At 37.6% G+C, this 15,796-nt stretch overlaps 1 protein-coding gene and 1 non-coding gene across 8 annotated transcripts in view; one reads left to right on the forward strand and one right to left on the reverse strand.

Annotated features, from left to right (window-relative positions):
- The window catches only part of HERC2 (HECT and RLD domain containing E3 ubiquitin protein ligase 2), a 243,505-nt gene that overhangs the window by 170,744 nt on the left and 56,965 nt on the right, over positions 1–15,796 (reverse strand). For all 7 annotated transcript variants that reach the window (XM_069576810.1, XM_069576811.1, XM_069576809.1 and 4 more), the window contains 4 exons: positions 15,643–15,756; positions 13,902–14,153; positions 9,157–9,350; positions 584–784 (listed from right to left, as the gene is read on the reverse strand). In XM_069576810.1, the coding sequence (XP_069432911.1) occupies positions 584–784; positions 9,157–9,350; positions 13,902–14,153; positions 15,643–15,756 (761 nt within the window). The remainder of the gene's footprint in view (positions 1–583; positions 785–9,156; positions 9,351–13,901; positions 14,154–15,642; positions 15,757–15,796) is intronic.
- On the forward strand, positions 15,155–15,227 carry TRNAE-CUC (transfer RNA glutamic acid (anticodon CUC)). The gene has a single exon. It is a non-coding gene; the product is annotated as a tRNA-Glu (tRNA).

The following is a 15,796-nucleotide window of genomic DNA, read 5'->3' on the forward strand; positions in this document are numbered from 1 at the left end:
CCCACCCCTCTAGCTTGATACAGAGCCCCTGTTTGACTCTCCTGAGCCACACAGCAAATTCCCCTTGGCTATCTATTTTACATATGGTAATATAAGTGTAGCTTTTCTTACACTGACCTTTATCCTTAACGTCTCCTGTGAGGAAGTGGAGATACTACTGGAGGAAGCAGAACTTCCCGAATGAAGTTCTCCTCTCAGGCCAGAGGACAGACTGGCAGCCACATGCAGCTGATCATCTACTGTCACACCCAGTTACTTCTTTACACACAATAACTATAAATTCAAGACTGACTCCCTGATGAACGCCAACAAGCTGAATTCAGCCGTAATAACATAATCAATACATATATTCTTACCTGCATGCAGAGACTGACTTACAGGATAAACACAAAATAATCAGTTTGATTTTTTTAAGCATCATAAACATTACACTCCATCACTATCTTACTTTCAGATACTTCAAAATTTTCAATAGTAGTTCATTTAACAGGCTAAATCCCATGCCCTTTAATATGCAAAAACATCATTACAAATACCTAAGACACTTATATAATGGGGAAAAGTAAAGAAAAAGCATTAATACCTGAAGCCGTAGAAGATTGAGTGTTGCCACAGTCATACACTCTTTCTCTTGAGGTGGGGGCCAGTCAGCAGTGCCATCCATCCCCTCACTCACTTGCCGAAGTAGGAGATCTAACTGCTCAAAAGTCATTGAGCAGATGTCCACCACAAAAGGGACACGAAGGCCAATGGACCACTCAGAACAGGAAGACCAAGCGAAACTCTTTGGAAGAAACACAAGAACCTCACATTCAGTTATCAGCCTCTTCCACAAGAGATTGACCATTAGGAATGACAAAGATGCCCTAACTTACTACTTTTTCATCCCTCTAACTGTCCCAAAGGTGCAAGCATTTTCAGCTATCTAATTCACATACTAACAGCTTCCAATTTCCTCTCAATTCAGTACTCCATCTTGTTTTCAAAACTCTGTTTGCTACCAAAATTAAGTAACTGAGTAAAACTGAAAACTAAAATCTATTCAAATAATCCCAAAGAAGTCAGGAAATAATAAAGGAACAAAAAGAAGAAAGCAAACAAAAAAATTAATAAATGACAGACAAGAGTCTGAACATAAAAACAGAGAGAGATCAGGATACAGCAAAACCAAAACCTAACTATACAGTATCTATAAGAAATTTACGTTAAATATAAAGATAAAAGGTGGCTTAGTAAAGGGATGAGGAGTAGCTTTAGGAACCTAGAATCTTAGGTTCATGCATCAAGGTAAATTAGAAGTGTTCAACCAGGAAATGGCAAGAGTGAACACAGGCATTTTAGGAATCAGAAAACTAAAATGGATGGGAATGAGTGAATTCAATTCAGATGACCATGTGGAAAGAATCCCTTAGAAGAAATGGAGTAGACCTCACAGTCAACAAAAGAGCTTGAAATGCAGTACTTGAGTGCAATCTCAAAAGCAACAAAATGATCTCAGTTCGTTTCTAAGGCAAACCTATTCAACATCCCAGTCATTTGAATCCATGCCCCAACCACTAATGCCGAAGAAGCTGAAGTTGAACAGTTCCATAAAGTTCCACAAGACCTTCTGGAACACCAAAAAAAAAAAAAAAAGATGTCCTTTTTATCATAGGAAATTGGAATGCAAAAGCTGGAAGTCAATAGATACCTGGAACAATAGGCACATTTGGCCTTGGAGTATTAAAATGAAGCAGGGCAAAGGCTAACAGACTTCTGTCAAGAGAACACACTAGTCAAAGCAAACACCCTCTTCCAACAACACAAGAGATCACTCCACACATGGACATCACCATGTCAGGTCAATACCGAAACAAAATTGATCACATCCTTTGCACCCCACAATGGAAAATCTCTGAACAGTCAGAAAAAACCAGACCCGGACCTGACTGTGATTCAGATCATGAGCTCCTGATTGCGAAACTCAGGCTTAAATTGAAGAATGTAGGGAAAATGCAATTCAGGTATGACCTAGATCAAATCCATTACGATTGTATGGTAGACATGACAAATAGCTTCAAGAGATTAGATCTGGTAGGAAGAGTTTTGAAGAACTATGGACAGAGGTTTATAACATTGTATAGGAGGCACCGATCAAAATCACCCCAGAAGAAATGCAAGGCGGTCAAGTGCATGTGTGAGGAGTCTTTACAAATAGCTGAGGAAAGAGAAGCAAAAGTCAAAGAGAAAGATATACCCAACTGAATGCAGAGTTCTAGACAATAGTAAGGACAGATACAAAAGAATTTTTACATGAGCAATGTAAAGAAATATAGGAAAACAATAAAATAGGAAAGATTAGAGATCCCTTCAAGACATTTGGAGATAATCAAGGGAATATTAATGCAAAGATGGACACAGTAAAGGATAGAAACCATAAGGATTAAACAGAACCAGAAGAGTTTAAGAAGAGGTAAGAAGAATACACAGAAGTATGTAAGAATGGTCTTAATGGCATGGATAACCACGATTATGATCACTCACCTAGAGGAGAACTTCCTGAAGCTGAAGTCAAGTGGGCCTGAGGAAGCATTACTACCACCAAAGCTAGTGGCGGTGATGGTATTCTAGCTATTTAAAATCCTAAATGATGATGCTGTTAAAGTGCACTCAATATGCCAGCAAGTTTGGAAAACTCAGCATTGGCCACAGAACTGCAAAAGGTCAGTTTTCATTCCAATCCCAAAGAAAGGCAATACCAAAGAATGTTCAAACTACCATACAATTATGCTTATTTCACATTCCAACAAGACAATGATCAAAATTCTTCAAGCCAGGTTTCAAGAGTACATGAACTGAAAACTTCCAGATGTAGTGACTGGGTTTAGAAAAGGAAGAGGGACCAGAGATCGAACTGCCAACATTTGCTGGATCATAGAAAAAGCAAGGAAATTCCAGAAAACATCTATTTCTGCTTCACTGACTATGCTAAACCCTTTGATTGTATGGGATACAACATTCACAACAAACTAGAAAATTCTTAAAGAGATGGGAATATACCTGTTTCCTGAGAAAGCCTTATGCAGGTCAAGAAGCAACAGTTAAAACTGGACATGGAACAATGGACTGGTTCCAAATTTGGAAAGGAGTATGTCAAACCTGTATACTGTCACCCTGCCTATTTAACTTATATGCAGAGTACATCATGCAAAATGTGGGCTGAATGAATCACAAGCTAGATTCAAGACTGCCGGGAGAAATATCAAGAACTTCAAATATGCAGATGATACCACTCTAATAGTAGAAACAGAACAGGAATTAAAGAACCTCTTGAAAAAGGTCTAACAGGAGAGTGAAAAAAATGACTTTAAACTCAATATTCAAAAAACTAAGATCATGGCATCCAGTCCCATTACTTCATGGCAAAGAGATGGGAAAAAAAAAAAAAAGAAACAGTGACAGACTTTATTTTCTTGGGCTCCAAAATCACTGGGGGCAGTAACTGCAGCCATGAAATTCAAAGATGCTTGCTCCTTGGAAGAAAAGCCATAAGAAACCTAGGCAGCATTTTAAAAAGCAAAGACGTCACTTTGCTTCAAAGGACCATATGGTCAAAGCTATGGTTTTTCCAGTAGTCATGTATGGATGCGAGAGTTGGACTATAAAGAAAGCTGAGTGCTGAAGAATTTGATGCTTTTGAACTGTGGTGCTGTAGAAGACTCTTGAGAATCCTTGAACTGCAAGGAGATCAAACCAGTCAACCTTAAAGGACATCAGTCCTTAACATTCATTGGAAGAACTGACGCTGAAGATGAAGCTCTAATATTCTGGCCACCAGATGTGATGAGCCAACTCATTGGAAAAGACCCTGATGCTGGGAAAGATTGAGGGCAGAAGAAATGGTGACAAAGGATGAGATGGTTGGATGGCATCACCAACTTAACAGACATGAGTTTGAGCAAATTGTGGGAGACACTGAAGGACAGGGAAGCCTGGTGTGCTGCAGTCCATGAAGTCACAAAGAGTTGGACAGGACTTGGCAACTGAACAATAAAACAACAATCCTCTTTGATCTACCTCCTACAGTAATTTAAGTTAAAAAAAATGGGATTTAATTAAACTTAAAAGCTTTTATCAGCAATTATTCAGTCACTACTGCATGTCCAACTCTTTGGCAATTCCACAGACGGTAGCCCACCATGCTCCCCTGGCCATACGGATTTCGAAGGCAAGAATACTGCAATGGGGTGCCATTTCCTTCTGCAGGGGATCTTCCTGAGCCAGGGATGAATCCACATCTCTTGCTTTGGCAAGCTGATTCTTTACCACTGAGCCACCAGGGAAGCCCCATGCATAGCAAGGAAACTCTGAACAAGGTGAAGACAAACCCCCAGAATGGCAGAAAAAAGTTACTGCAAATGTAACAACTGACAAAGGATTAATTTCTAAAATATACAAGCAGTTCATGTAGTTCAACAGCAGAAAAACAAAAAACCCAATCAAAAAAACGGGCAGAAGACCTAAACATTTCTCCAAAGAAGACATATACATAGCTAAAAAACACACAAAAAGATGCTCAACATCACTCATTATTAGAGAAATGCAAATCAAAATTACAATGAGGTATCACCTCACACCAGCCAGAGTGGCCATCAGCAAAAAAAGTCTACAAACGATAAATGAGTGTGGAAAAAAAACCATCTTGCACTACTGGTGGGCATATAAACTGGTACAAGCCACTATAAAGAACAGTATGGTGATTCCTTTAAAAACTAGGAATAAAACTACCATATAGTCCAGTAATTCCCACTACTGGGCATATACCCTAAGAAACCATAACGGAAAAAGGCACATGTACCCCAATGTTCACTGCAGCACTATTTATAATAGCCAGGACCTGGAAGCAAGCTAAATGTCCATCAACAGAGGAATGGATAAAGAAGTTGTGGTACATGTATACAATGGAGTATTACTCAGCCATAAAAAGGAGCAAATCTGAGTCAGTTCTAGTGAGCTGGATGAACCTAGAGCCTGTTGTACAGAGTGAAGTAAGTCAGAAAGAGAAAAGCAAATATTGTGTGTTAATGCATATACATGTGAAATCTGGAAAACTGACACTGATAACCTATTTTCAAGCAGGAATAGAGATGCAAACATAGAGAACAGACTTGTGGACACAGCAGGGGAAGTCGAGGTGGGACGAACTGAGCAAGTAGCAGGGAAACATATACATTACCATATTCAAGATAGCTAATGGGAAGTCGCTCTATGACACAGGGAGCGCAACACAGTGTTCTGTGATAACCTAGAGGGGTGGGGGTGGGGTTAGGGGGGAGGTCAGAGGGACGGACATGTATGTACTTATGGTTGATTCATGTTGTACAACAGAAGCCAATACAATATTGTAAAGCAATTCTCCCTCTAGCTCAGATGGTAAAGAATCTGCGAGCAATGCAGGAGACCCAGATTCAATTCCTGGATTGGGAAAATCCTCTGGAGAAGGGAATGGCAACCCACTCCAGTATTCTTGCCTGGAAAATTCCATGGACAAAGGAGCCTGGAAAGCTACAGTCCGCAAAGCAAAGAGTTGGACATGACTGAGAAACTAACATTCCATTCCAGATTATCCTCAAATTGAAAACAAAATTTTTAAAAAGATATAAATTTAACAAAACAGGACTTATATGCTGAAAACCCTGATAAATGAAATCAACAAAAATGCAAATAAACATTTAAACATAATATTTTAATAGACTAGAAAACTCAATGTAGCAAAAATGTCAATTCTTCACAAACTGATAATAGGCTGAACACAATCTCTACCAAAGCCTAACCAAGGTATTTTTGCAAACATAGACAAGATTACTCTAAATTTTAATGGATAGACAGAGGAACTAAAATATAGACTTCTTAAGTTTTTTTCAAATACAAGGGTGGAAGAGTTATAATACACAATTACTAATCTAATGAAAATTAAAATGGAGTACCTACATTAAAAAAGAACAGGAATTAAAGACTGAACATGGAACAATGGACTAGTCTGTTGTGAATGTTGTGACCCACACAATCATTTTTCCACACTCATTTATCCCTTCAGAGCAAGGGAAAACAAGGATCAAGTGGGGCACTGAAAAACAACTGAAGGGTCAATTCACCAAGACAACCAAACATTCAAAATGTGTATGTATCAAACAAAAATTTCAAAATACATAAAACAAAAATTGATAGATTCATTCTAAAATGCCAATGAAATCTCAAGGTACCCCAAATAACCAAAGGAATCTTGAAAAGGAATAACCAAGTTGGGAAAAGATTAATTCCTAATTCAAAACTTACCAAAAAACTACATTAATCAAAACAGTGTGGTCTGGTACAAAATCAGACTCAAAGATCAGCGAAGCAGACTACAGTAAACATTGCCTATGTGGTCAAATGACTTTTGACAAGTGCCAAGACCATTCAATAGGGAAGATCAAAGGTTTTTCTATAAACAGTGCTGGGAAAATCACAGAAGAATCAATTTGATCCTTATCTTACATCATATATGAAACAATGGATCAAAGACCATAAAACATAAGACTTAAAACTATGAAACTATTACAAGACTGGAAAATCTACATGAGCATGTATTTCTTGGATATATATATGACACTGAGAGCACTGAAAATAGAAGCAAAATTAAACCTTTTGTGCATCAAAGAACACTATCAACAGAATAAAAAGAAAACCACAGAATGGCAGAAAAACAGTCGTAAATCATCTTCCTGATAAGGGATTAATAACCACAATATACCAAGAACTGCTACAACTTAAAGAAATCTAATTCAAATATGGGCAAAGAACTTGAATACATTTCTCCAAAAAAAATATACAAATGGTCAATAAGCACTGACCATTTCACTAGGTAAGTGCAAATCAAAACCACAATGTGATACCACTTCATACTCACTGTGATGTGGCCTTCAAACAAAAAAAGAAACAAAGAAAACAACCAGTTGACAAGCATGTGGAAAACATGAAACCCTTGTGCATAACTAGGGGGAGTGTAAAAATCAGGCAGCTGTTGTGGAAAAACAGTAAGGTAGTGTCTCAAAAATTCGAACATAGTTACCATAATGATCCAGCAATTCCAGTCCTAGATATATACTGAAAAAAACTGAAAAGCAGGGACTCACACAGAAATTTCTATACTAATACCTGTTTGTTTTGTTTTGGTTTTTTTTTGGTCACCACAGGCGGGATCTTAGTTCCCTGTCCAGGGATCAAACCCACACCCACTTCAGCAGAAGGCCCTATAGCTACATTATTCACAATAGCCAGAGACAAACCACCCATGTGTTCACTGAAGGAGGAATGGATAAACAAGATGTGGAAGATACACACACATGAATGTTATCAAACCTTTAGAGTATAAAATTCTGATACATGCTATAACATACATCATTGCTGAACACATCATAATCAAATATGAAATAACCCAGACATAAATGATCAAATATTATGTAATTCTACATATATGAGATACCTCAAACAGGCAAATTCAGAAAGTAAATTTCCAGATCACCAGGGGAGAAGAAATGGAGTTATTGTTTAATGGGTACAGAGTTTCTGTATGAGATGATGAAAAAGTTCTGAATATGAATAGTAGTGATGGTAACACAACACTGTAGATATACTTAATGCCACTGTATGGTTTACCATAAGTTTTTAATGATCAAAAGCACTAATATAAAAAAAAAAGCCAATAGAACCAAAAAGAGAAATTAACAAATCCACAATTATTCTTAGAGATACCCAGAATAATTTGTCCTCATTGACAGAACAAGCAAACAAAATCAGCAAGGATCTAGAAAAACTGAGTAATACTACCTATGAACTAGATCTGACTGACATTTATAGAACACTCCACCAACAATGGTGAAACACGCCAACAGCAAAATAGACACTGTTTTTAAGCACATATGCAGACCATTCACAAAGAGAACACATTCTAAGATGAAAAAACAAATCAAGAACTGAAATCATACAGAGTTTCTTCTCTAACCACAATGGTTAACTAAGAAATCAGTAACAAAGATAAAGAATGATCTCCAAAAATTTTGAAACTAAACAACACACTTAATCCACAGGGCAAAGAGAAATTCTCAAAAGAAATTAGAGCTGAACAAAAATGAAAATATATCAAGATTTGTAGACCCAACTAAAGCACTACTTAAGAGGAAAAATTATAGTATCAAGTGCTTACATACCACAAAAGAACAAATGTCTAAAAATCAACAACCTAAGCTTTCTCCTAAACAAACTAGGAAAACAGCAAAGTGACACCAAAGCAAACTGAAAGGGGAAAAGGGACAAGAGGAGAAACCGATGAAACTGAAAGCAAAAGAACAAGGGGAAATTAATGAAATGAAAGCTAGCTCTTTGAAAAGATTAACAAAATGGGTAAACCCATAATAAAACTGGCAAAGAGAAAAGGCACAAATTACTCATGTCAGGACTGAACGAAGATATCACTGCAGACCCAAAAACGTCAAAAGGTCAGTAAGAAAACGCTAGCGAAGAAAATGCTACACATAGAAACTGGGTAACTTAGAAAGGAGCAATACCTGGAGAATCACAAACCAGCAACACTTACCAAAGAGGAAATAATCTGAACAATTCCAGATTAAAAAATTAAATCTGTGGTTAAAAATCTTTGGAGAAAGAAATCTCTAGGGTCATATAAATTCATAAGAAAATATTAAAAAAGAAATTACACTAATTCTACCCAACCCATTCCAGAAAACAGAACCGGACAGAACACTTGCCAATACTATGTATGAGGCCAGTTTTACCCTGATAAAAAGGCAAGAAAGTGTTTTTTAAGAAAGCCACAAACTAGTATCTCTGAAGAGCACTGACAGGGAAACTCTCAACAGGGTATTAGCAAATCAAATCCAACAATATAAAAAAAGACCAAGTGGAGATTATCTCAAAAACACAAGGTTCCTCCAGTATTAGAAAATCAATGCATTCCACTATATAAACAGACTTAAGAAGGAAAACATGATCACATCATTTGAGAAGAAAAAGCATTTGGCAAAGGACTACACATCCAAGTCAAGTATGTTCTACATACTAGCAACAAATGACAGGAAATTAAAAATTCTACAAAATACCAAGCTATCTACTTTGTACCTGGGCAGGTCCACAGGCAATCCCGACTATATGTTTGGTATCCAGTCCAGGCAGCGCAGAGGGTTCCGGCTTGGTCACACGCAAGGTGTCAAAGTGCTGACACTGGTCATTGCTTCCCCAGCTGTGGACCTCACTGTCCTCAGTCAGGGCCAGGCAGTGGGTGGACCCTGCAGCCACATCAATCACCTTCTTCCCTGGGGGGAAAGGAGGATGCAGATATAGCTTTATGTCTATGACTTATGTTGCAATAAGGGTATTTACTCTAGGACACACAGGTCAGAAGGCATTTAATGTAATTGCTTTAATATTATTCACAATTCATCTGCTTTATGTACATTATTAAAACCTCTGCTGTGTTTTACTAGCTACAGTCTATTACGATCTACAGCCTACAAATAAAACTGTGAAATAAAAAGGATCTGTTCATTTTCCTCATTCTTGTTCAGAAAAAGACACCTGTACTTTGAATTAACTAGAGATCATATTTTCTTATCCCAATGTATAACCATGCAAAGTGTACTCCTCTTTAAAAAGACTATGTTTTTGAACAGTTATAGGTTCACAGTGAAACTGAGAAGGCACATATCTGCGATATACTCCTGATCCCAATGGACACCAAGCCTCTCTCCATTATTAATTAGTCATTTTTTTACACTCAGACATCCAGTTCTTCTGACATCATTTGTTGAAATGACAATCTCTGCTCCACTGTATTGCCTTTACTCCTCTGCTAAGGATCAGTTAACTATATCTATGTAGATCTATTTCTAAGCTCTCTCTTCTTTTCTCCTTTTCTCATGATCATACTTTGTGTTTAGTCACTTAGTCATGTCCAACTCTTTGCAACCCTTTGGACTTTAACCTGCCAGGCTCCTCTGTCATGGGATTTTTCACACAAGAATGCTGGACTGGGTTGCCAATTCCTCCTCCAGCGGATCCTTCCAACCCAGGGATCAAACATGCATCTCCTGGCTCTTCTGCACTGCAGGTAGACTCTACCCGCTGAGCCATCAGGAAAGCCCATAAAGATCATATGTTAGCCAATACCAAACTGCTCTGATCACTGCAGCTTTATAGTTAAGTCTTGAAGTTGGACAGTATCAGTCTTACAACTTGCTCTTCTCCTTTAATACTGTGTTGGCTATTTTGCCTCTCGATATAAACCTTAGACTCGGTTTGTTGATATTCAGAAAATAACTTTCTGGGATTTTGATTGGAATTGTATTAAATCTATAAATCAAGTTGGAAAGAACTGACATCTTAACAATATTCAGTGCTCCTATCAATGAACTTAGAATATCTTTCCATTTAGTTCTTTGATTTCATTCATCAGTTTTCCTTATACAGATCTCATATATATATTTAGATTTATACTTATGTATTTCATTCTTAGGTTGCTACTGCAAATGACACTGTATAGTTAATTTCAAATTCTACTTGTTAGTTGCCAGTATGTAAGAAAGAAATTAACTTTGGCATATTAACCTTGTATGTCACAACCTTGTTAGTTCCAGGAGGGTTTTTCAGTCAATTCTTTCAAATTTTCAACATAAACAATCAAGTCTGTGAACAAAGCTTTATTTATTCCTTCTCAACCTGTATAGCTTTTATTTCCTTTTCTTGTTTTATTGCATTAAACTTCCAGTAATAATTTGGACAGAAAATGATGAAATGGAACATCCTTTCTCCATGACAACGCCCAACCAGATGTCACACAACCAATGCATCACAAGTTGAAAAAATTGGGCTATGAAGTTTTGCCTCACCTGCCATATTCATCTGACCTCTTGCCAACCAACTACCACTTCTTCAAGCATTCCAGCAACTTTTAGAAGGGAAAACACTTCCTCAACCAGCAGGAGGCAGAAAATGCTTTCCAAGAGTTTGTTGAATCTCAAAGCATAGATTTTTAAGCTACAGGAATAAACAAACTTATTTCTCATTAACGAAAATGTGATTACTATGGTTCCTATTTTGATTAATAAAAATGTGTTTGAGCCTAGTTATAATGATTTAAAATTCATGGTTGGAAACCACAATTACGACTACATGAATCTAATAGCCTATCATGTTGAGGAAGTTTCCTCTATTCCTAATTTACTAAGTTTTTTTTTAAATCATGAATGGGTATTGAAATTTTGTCAAAAGCTTTTTTTGCACTTATTGATAGGATCATGTGATTTTTTTTTCTTTCATCTGTCAACTTGATGGGTTAACTGATTTTTTAACACCGAACCAGCCTTTCGTATGTGTGTTGAATTCATATATATATTTATTATTATATATATTTTTTCTTTATATGTCACCCATCAATGGACACTACAGTTAGATACATGTCTTAGGTATTGTGAATAATGCTGCAATAAACATGGGGATGCAGATTTTTTTTTGACTTAGTGTCTCTGATATCCAGAAGCAAAACTGCTGGCAGTTCTATTTTTATTTTTTGAGGAACCTCCATACTGTTTTCCACAGTGGCTCCACCAGTTTACAGTCCCACCAACAGTGCACAAAGCTTCCCTTATCTCTACATCCTTGCCAGCTCCTGTTATTTCTTGTCTTTTGATAACAGACATTCTAAGAGGTAAGAGGTGTATCTCAATGTTTTGAAATGTATTTCATTGATGATTAGTGATGTTGAACATCTTTTCACATACCTACTAGCCAAATTATGTTTTCTTTGGAAAAATGACTATTCAGATCATTTTTTTTGCTCTTGAGTTATATGAGATTTACATACTTTGAATATTAACTCCTTATCAAATATATGACTTACAAATAATTTCCAGCCATTTCATAGTTTGCCATTTCATTTCTTTGATGGTTTCCTTTGCTAGACAGAAAGATTTTAGATCTCTCTTCTTATATATTTGAAGCTATAAATTTCTACCTAAGCTTTCACTGTATGCCACAAACTTTTAAAAGTTGTATTTTCATTTAGTTTAAAATATTTTAAAATTTCTCTTGAGATGTCTTCATTGACCTATGTTTTATCTGGAAGTAAACTATTTTATCTCTATGTATCTGGGCATTTTCCAGCTAACTTTCTGTTATTGATTTCTGGTTAGTTCCACTGTAGTCTGAGAGGAGACACTGATTTCTCTTCTTTTAAATTGTTAAGGTGTGTTTTATGGCCTGTTCTATCTTGGTGAAGGTCAAAGTACACTGTTTATTTAGAAAGTTTTCTAAAATAAAATCTATCTTTTATTTTTCTCCAAAGTTAAATTATATAAATATAAAATATATTTTTCAATTTTATAGTGTTAGCCAAGTATTATAATTTTGCCTATTAGTATATTTAACATGACATGAGGTCATGCTTTTAGACATATCAACATAAAAAAAATTCAGCAGTATGGAGAGGGAGGTGGGAGGGGGGTTCAGGATTGGGAACACATGTACACCCGTAGTGAATTCATGCTGATGTATGGCAAAACCAATATAATATTGTCAAATAAATAAATAATAATAAAAATAAATTCAGCTGAAAAAATTCTACTACAGTAAGAAAAACAATTCTAAGAGCCTCTCCTAAGACCAAATGACTGTATCAATAATCACCTAAATACTCTCATAGTAAGCTATCCCTGTATCAACTAATGGGGCTGAGGAACTTGATTTCATCTAGTAAATGAAGGGAATATAAACACAAAAGCAAATAAAATTCAAATACCGCTCCTTAGTAAACAACCAACCTTATTAACTCTCGAACTTACCTCAGAAACTTAGTAAATAATAAACACCATATGAACACACAAAACTTCTAATCACCAAAGTATTAACACGCTTTAAAATAAAAATGATGGGGAAATGAACTGGCAAGTCCCACTTAAAATTCTCACTTCTAAACTCAAAGCAAAAACATAAAGATGAATCCAGGTAAGTAACCCAACAAACGGTATCCCCTGTGCCAAATGCAGCACAAGGCCTGTTTCTGTCAATCAAGGTGTACTGGAACACAGGTCCATTGTTTTCTTATTGTCTATGACTGCTTTAAGGCTACAATAGCAAGGCTGAGTAGTTAGGAGAGACGGCATAAGGTCCTCAAACCTAAAATCATACAGAGAGCCTGGTCAAAAAAAACAGCCTGCCCACTTCATGTAGTATAGCAACAGAGCACTACAGGTCCCACTTGATACACTTATCACCACCCTCTCCCATACTTCAGAAGGTATTTGCAAAGCACAACTACACGCCTTGGCTTTCATTCCTCCTGTCTACTGAGAATGCATACTGGACACCTTGACCAAAAAAAGAGGATTCATCCATCAAGGATCAGTACAAACAAGGCTACTCCAGGCTGACCGAATCCTATCTCCCTCTGTGCTACATACATATCCATAGTCTTAGCAAGATCTACAGTATAACTACAGATGACCTCACCAAACAGAAGCTAATCTCACTGAGGCCAATTTAATGAGTAATGAAATGAGTACTTGCCCTGCCCCGCCCCCTACACACAAAAAAAAACCTCTCCAATAAAATGGAAAAAAAACAACAAAAAACAACTCTCCAATATTGGTAAAATTTAAAGTTTCAAATTTGCTGAGAATAAGTCTAGGTCACTTTTTAATATAAACAAACCACATTCCATTTAGTATCTCTACCTATTAAAATGTGGGTAAACGCTTCTAATTTTACGGGTCGTTCACAGAATGGCACGTAAAGGAAAACGCCTGCAAACTTTAGAAGCTTGCTGAAGAAAACTCCTCAAACAGTTTCACAAGCTTACACTTTGCACTCACCTTGCAACCCTTCCAAGAGTTTAGGATAACGAACATGCTCCTCTGTTCCATGCCCAAGTCTCTGGTTGTCACCCTTTCCCCATGAGTAAACCTGGCCATCTTTCGTCAAGGCAATAGAAAATTGACTTCCACATCGGACTTTGACAACATCCAAGTCTTGCAGCTTTTCAATCAGCTTTGGCGTTTTGCAGCCATCACTACCACCTCTGCCCAGTTTCCCATAGTCACCATCTCCCCAGGACCACACTTGACCTAAAAAGTACAAATTTTCAGAGTAAAAATAGCTGTACATCTAAATAAGCCTTTTAAATGTCTGAAAATAATCAATATAGCCAAAAACACACAAAAATCTAGCTCACTAATGCATACAGTTGACACAAATGAAACCTAGCTTCTATTTCAGGTTGTTATAGAAGCAATTAAGAAATGGAGAGACTTCCCTGGTAGTTAAGAATCTACCTTCCAATGCAGGGGACACAGTTCAATCCTGGTAGGGGAACTAAGATCCCACATACCTCAGGGGAACTAAGCCCAGGCATTGCAACTACTGAGCCCACACACCTCCACTAGAAAAGGTCTCACGCCACAATGAAGACCTGACTCAGCCAAAAAAAATTTAAAAGAAAGTTAAGAAGTAGAAAGCTGACTTTTCATTTTGTTTTAACTGAATGAATAGTAAAGTCCTGTGTGTGCTAGGTCGCTTCAGTCGTGTCCGGCTCTTTGCGACCCTATGGACTGTAGCCCTCCAGGCTCCTCTGTTCTTGGGATTATTCAGCAAGAACACTGAAGGTACTGAAGGGGGTTGCCATGCTCTCCTCCAGGGTATCTTCTGGACCCAGGGATTGAACCAGCGTCTCCTGCATTGGCAGGTGGGTTCTTTACCACTACTGCCACCTGGGGAAGCAATAAGCCCTAACCCTTACTAGTTTGGCTTCATGAAACAGCTTCCACTAGGTATTAAACACAGAACAAAAGCTCTACTGCCTCCACAGGACACAGTGATGGTACCCGCAGCTTACTGCACACCATCTCAGGTCTGTCTGCCAACATTCTTGTTACACAGACCACATGTCAAACATACAGCAGTATTTATTTCCAATAAAAACTTTAGTGCAATTTAATTAAATATTACATAAAGGGATAAAATAAAGTTGCTCTCTGTGGAAGAGCAAGGCTGACAGGCTCCCAACTAATGCTGACAGACAGACCCCACAATACTGAAAGACAAATACTATTTAAAAAATATTGGGAATTCCCTGGCAGTCCAGTGGTTAGGACTCTGCACTCTCACTGCTGAGGGCCCAGGTTCAATCCCTGGTCAGGGAACTAAAATCCCCACAAGCCACACAGTGCAGCCAAAAAAAAAAAAAAAATCAACATAAAACCTGGTAAGTATATCCACAAAAAGTGTCACACGTGTACAATCTCACTAATGAACACAAATATAAAACTGAAATTAAAAGCAAGTATCATACTGTGAATACACAAAGACTAATAATAAGCAGGATTTACCACAGAGAATCAAAGGTGGCTCAACATTAGGAAAAACTGTCATAAAAATAAAATGCCCAACTAGGAAGGCTGGCCCTGGGCAATGGAAACTACGAGTCTCATAACATCTCTACCTCTTCCAAAGACACTGAGGGGCATATGCACTTAGAGCCTCCAAAGCTCACTCCCACTAGGGAAGTGGCCCTCCTCTTCCTGAGAGCGCTCCCAAGGCAGCACGTGCTCCACATACCATTCTCTGTCACGGCCAGGGTCTGAGCATCCCCACTTCCACATGCCACATCAATGACCTTCAGTCCTTTGAGCCCAGCGACCAGCATGGGAATGGCCTCATCTTCACTGGAGCCTTCAAACAGACAGGACTATTGTTACTGCAAGTATCTGAG

Source organism: Ovis canadensis, chromosome 2 (assembly GCF_042477335.2).
Source record: "Ovis canadensis isolate MfBH-ARS-UI-01 breed Bighorn chromosome 2, ARS-UI_OviCan_v2, whole genome shotgun sequence".
Lineage (NCBI taxonomy): Eukaryota > Metazoa > Chordata > Mammalia > Artiodactyla > Bovidae > Ovis > Ovis canadensis.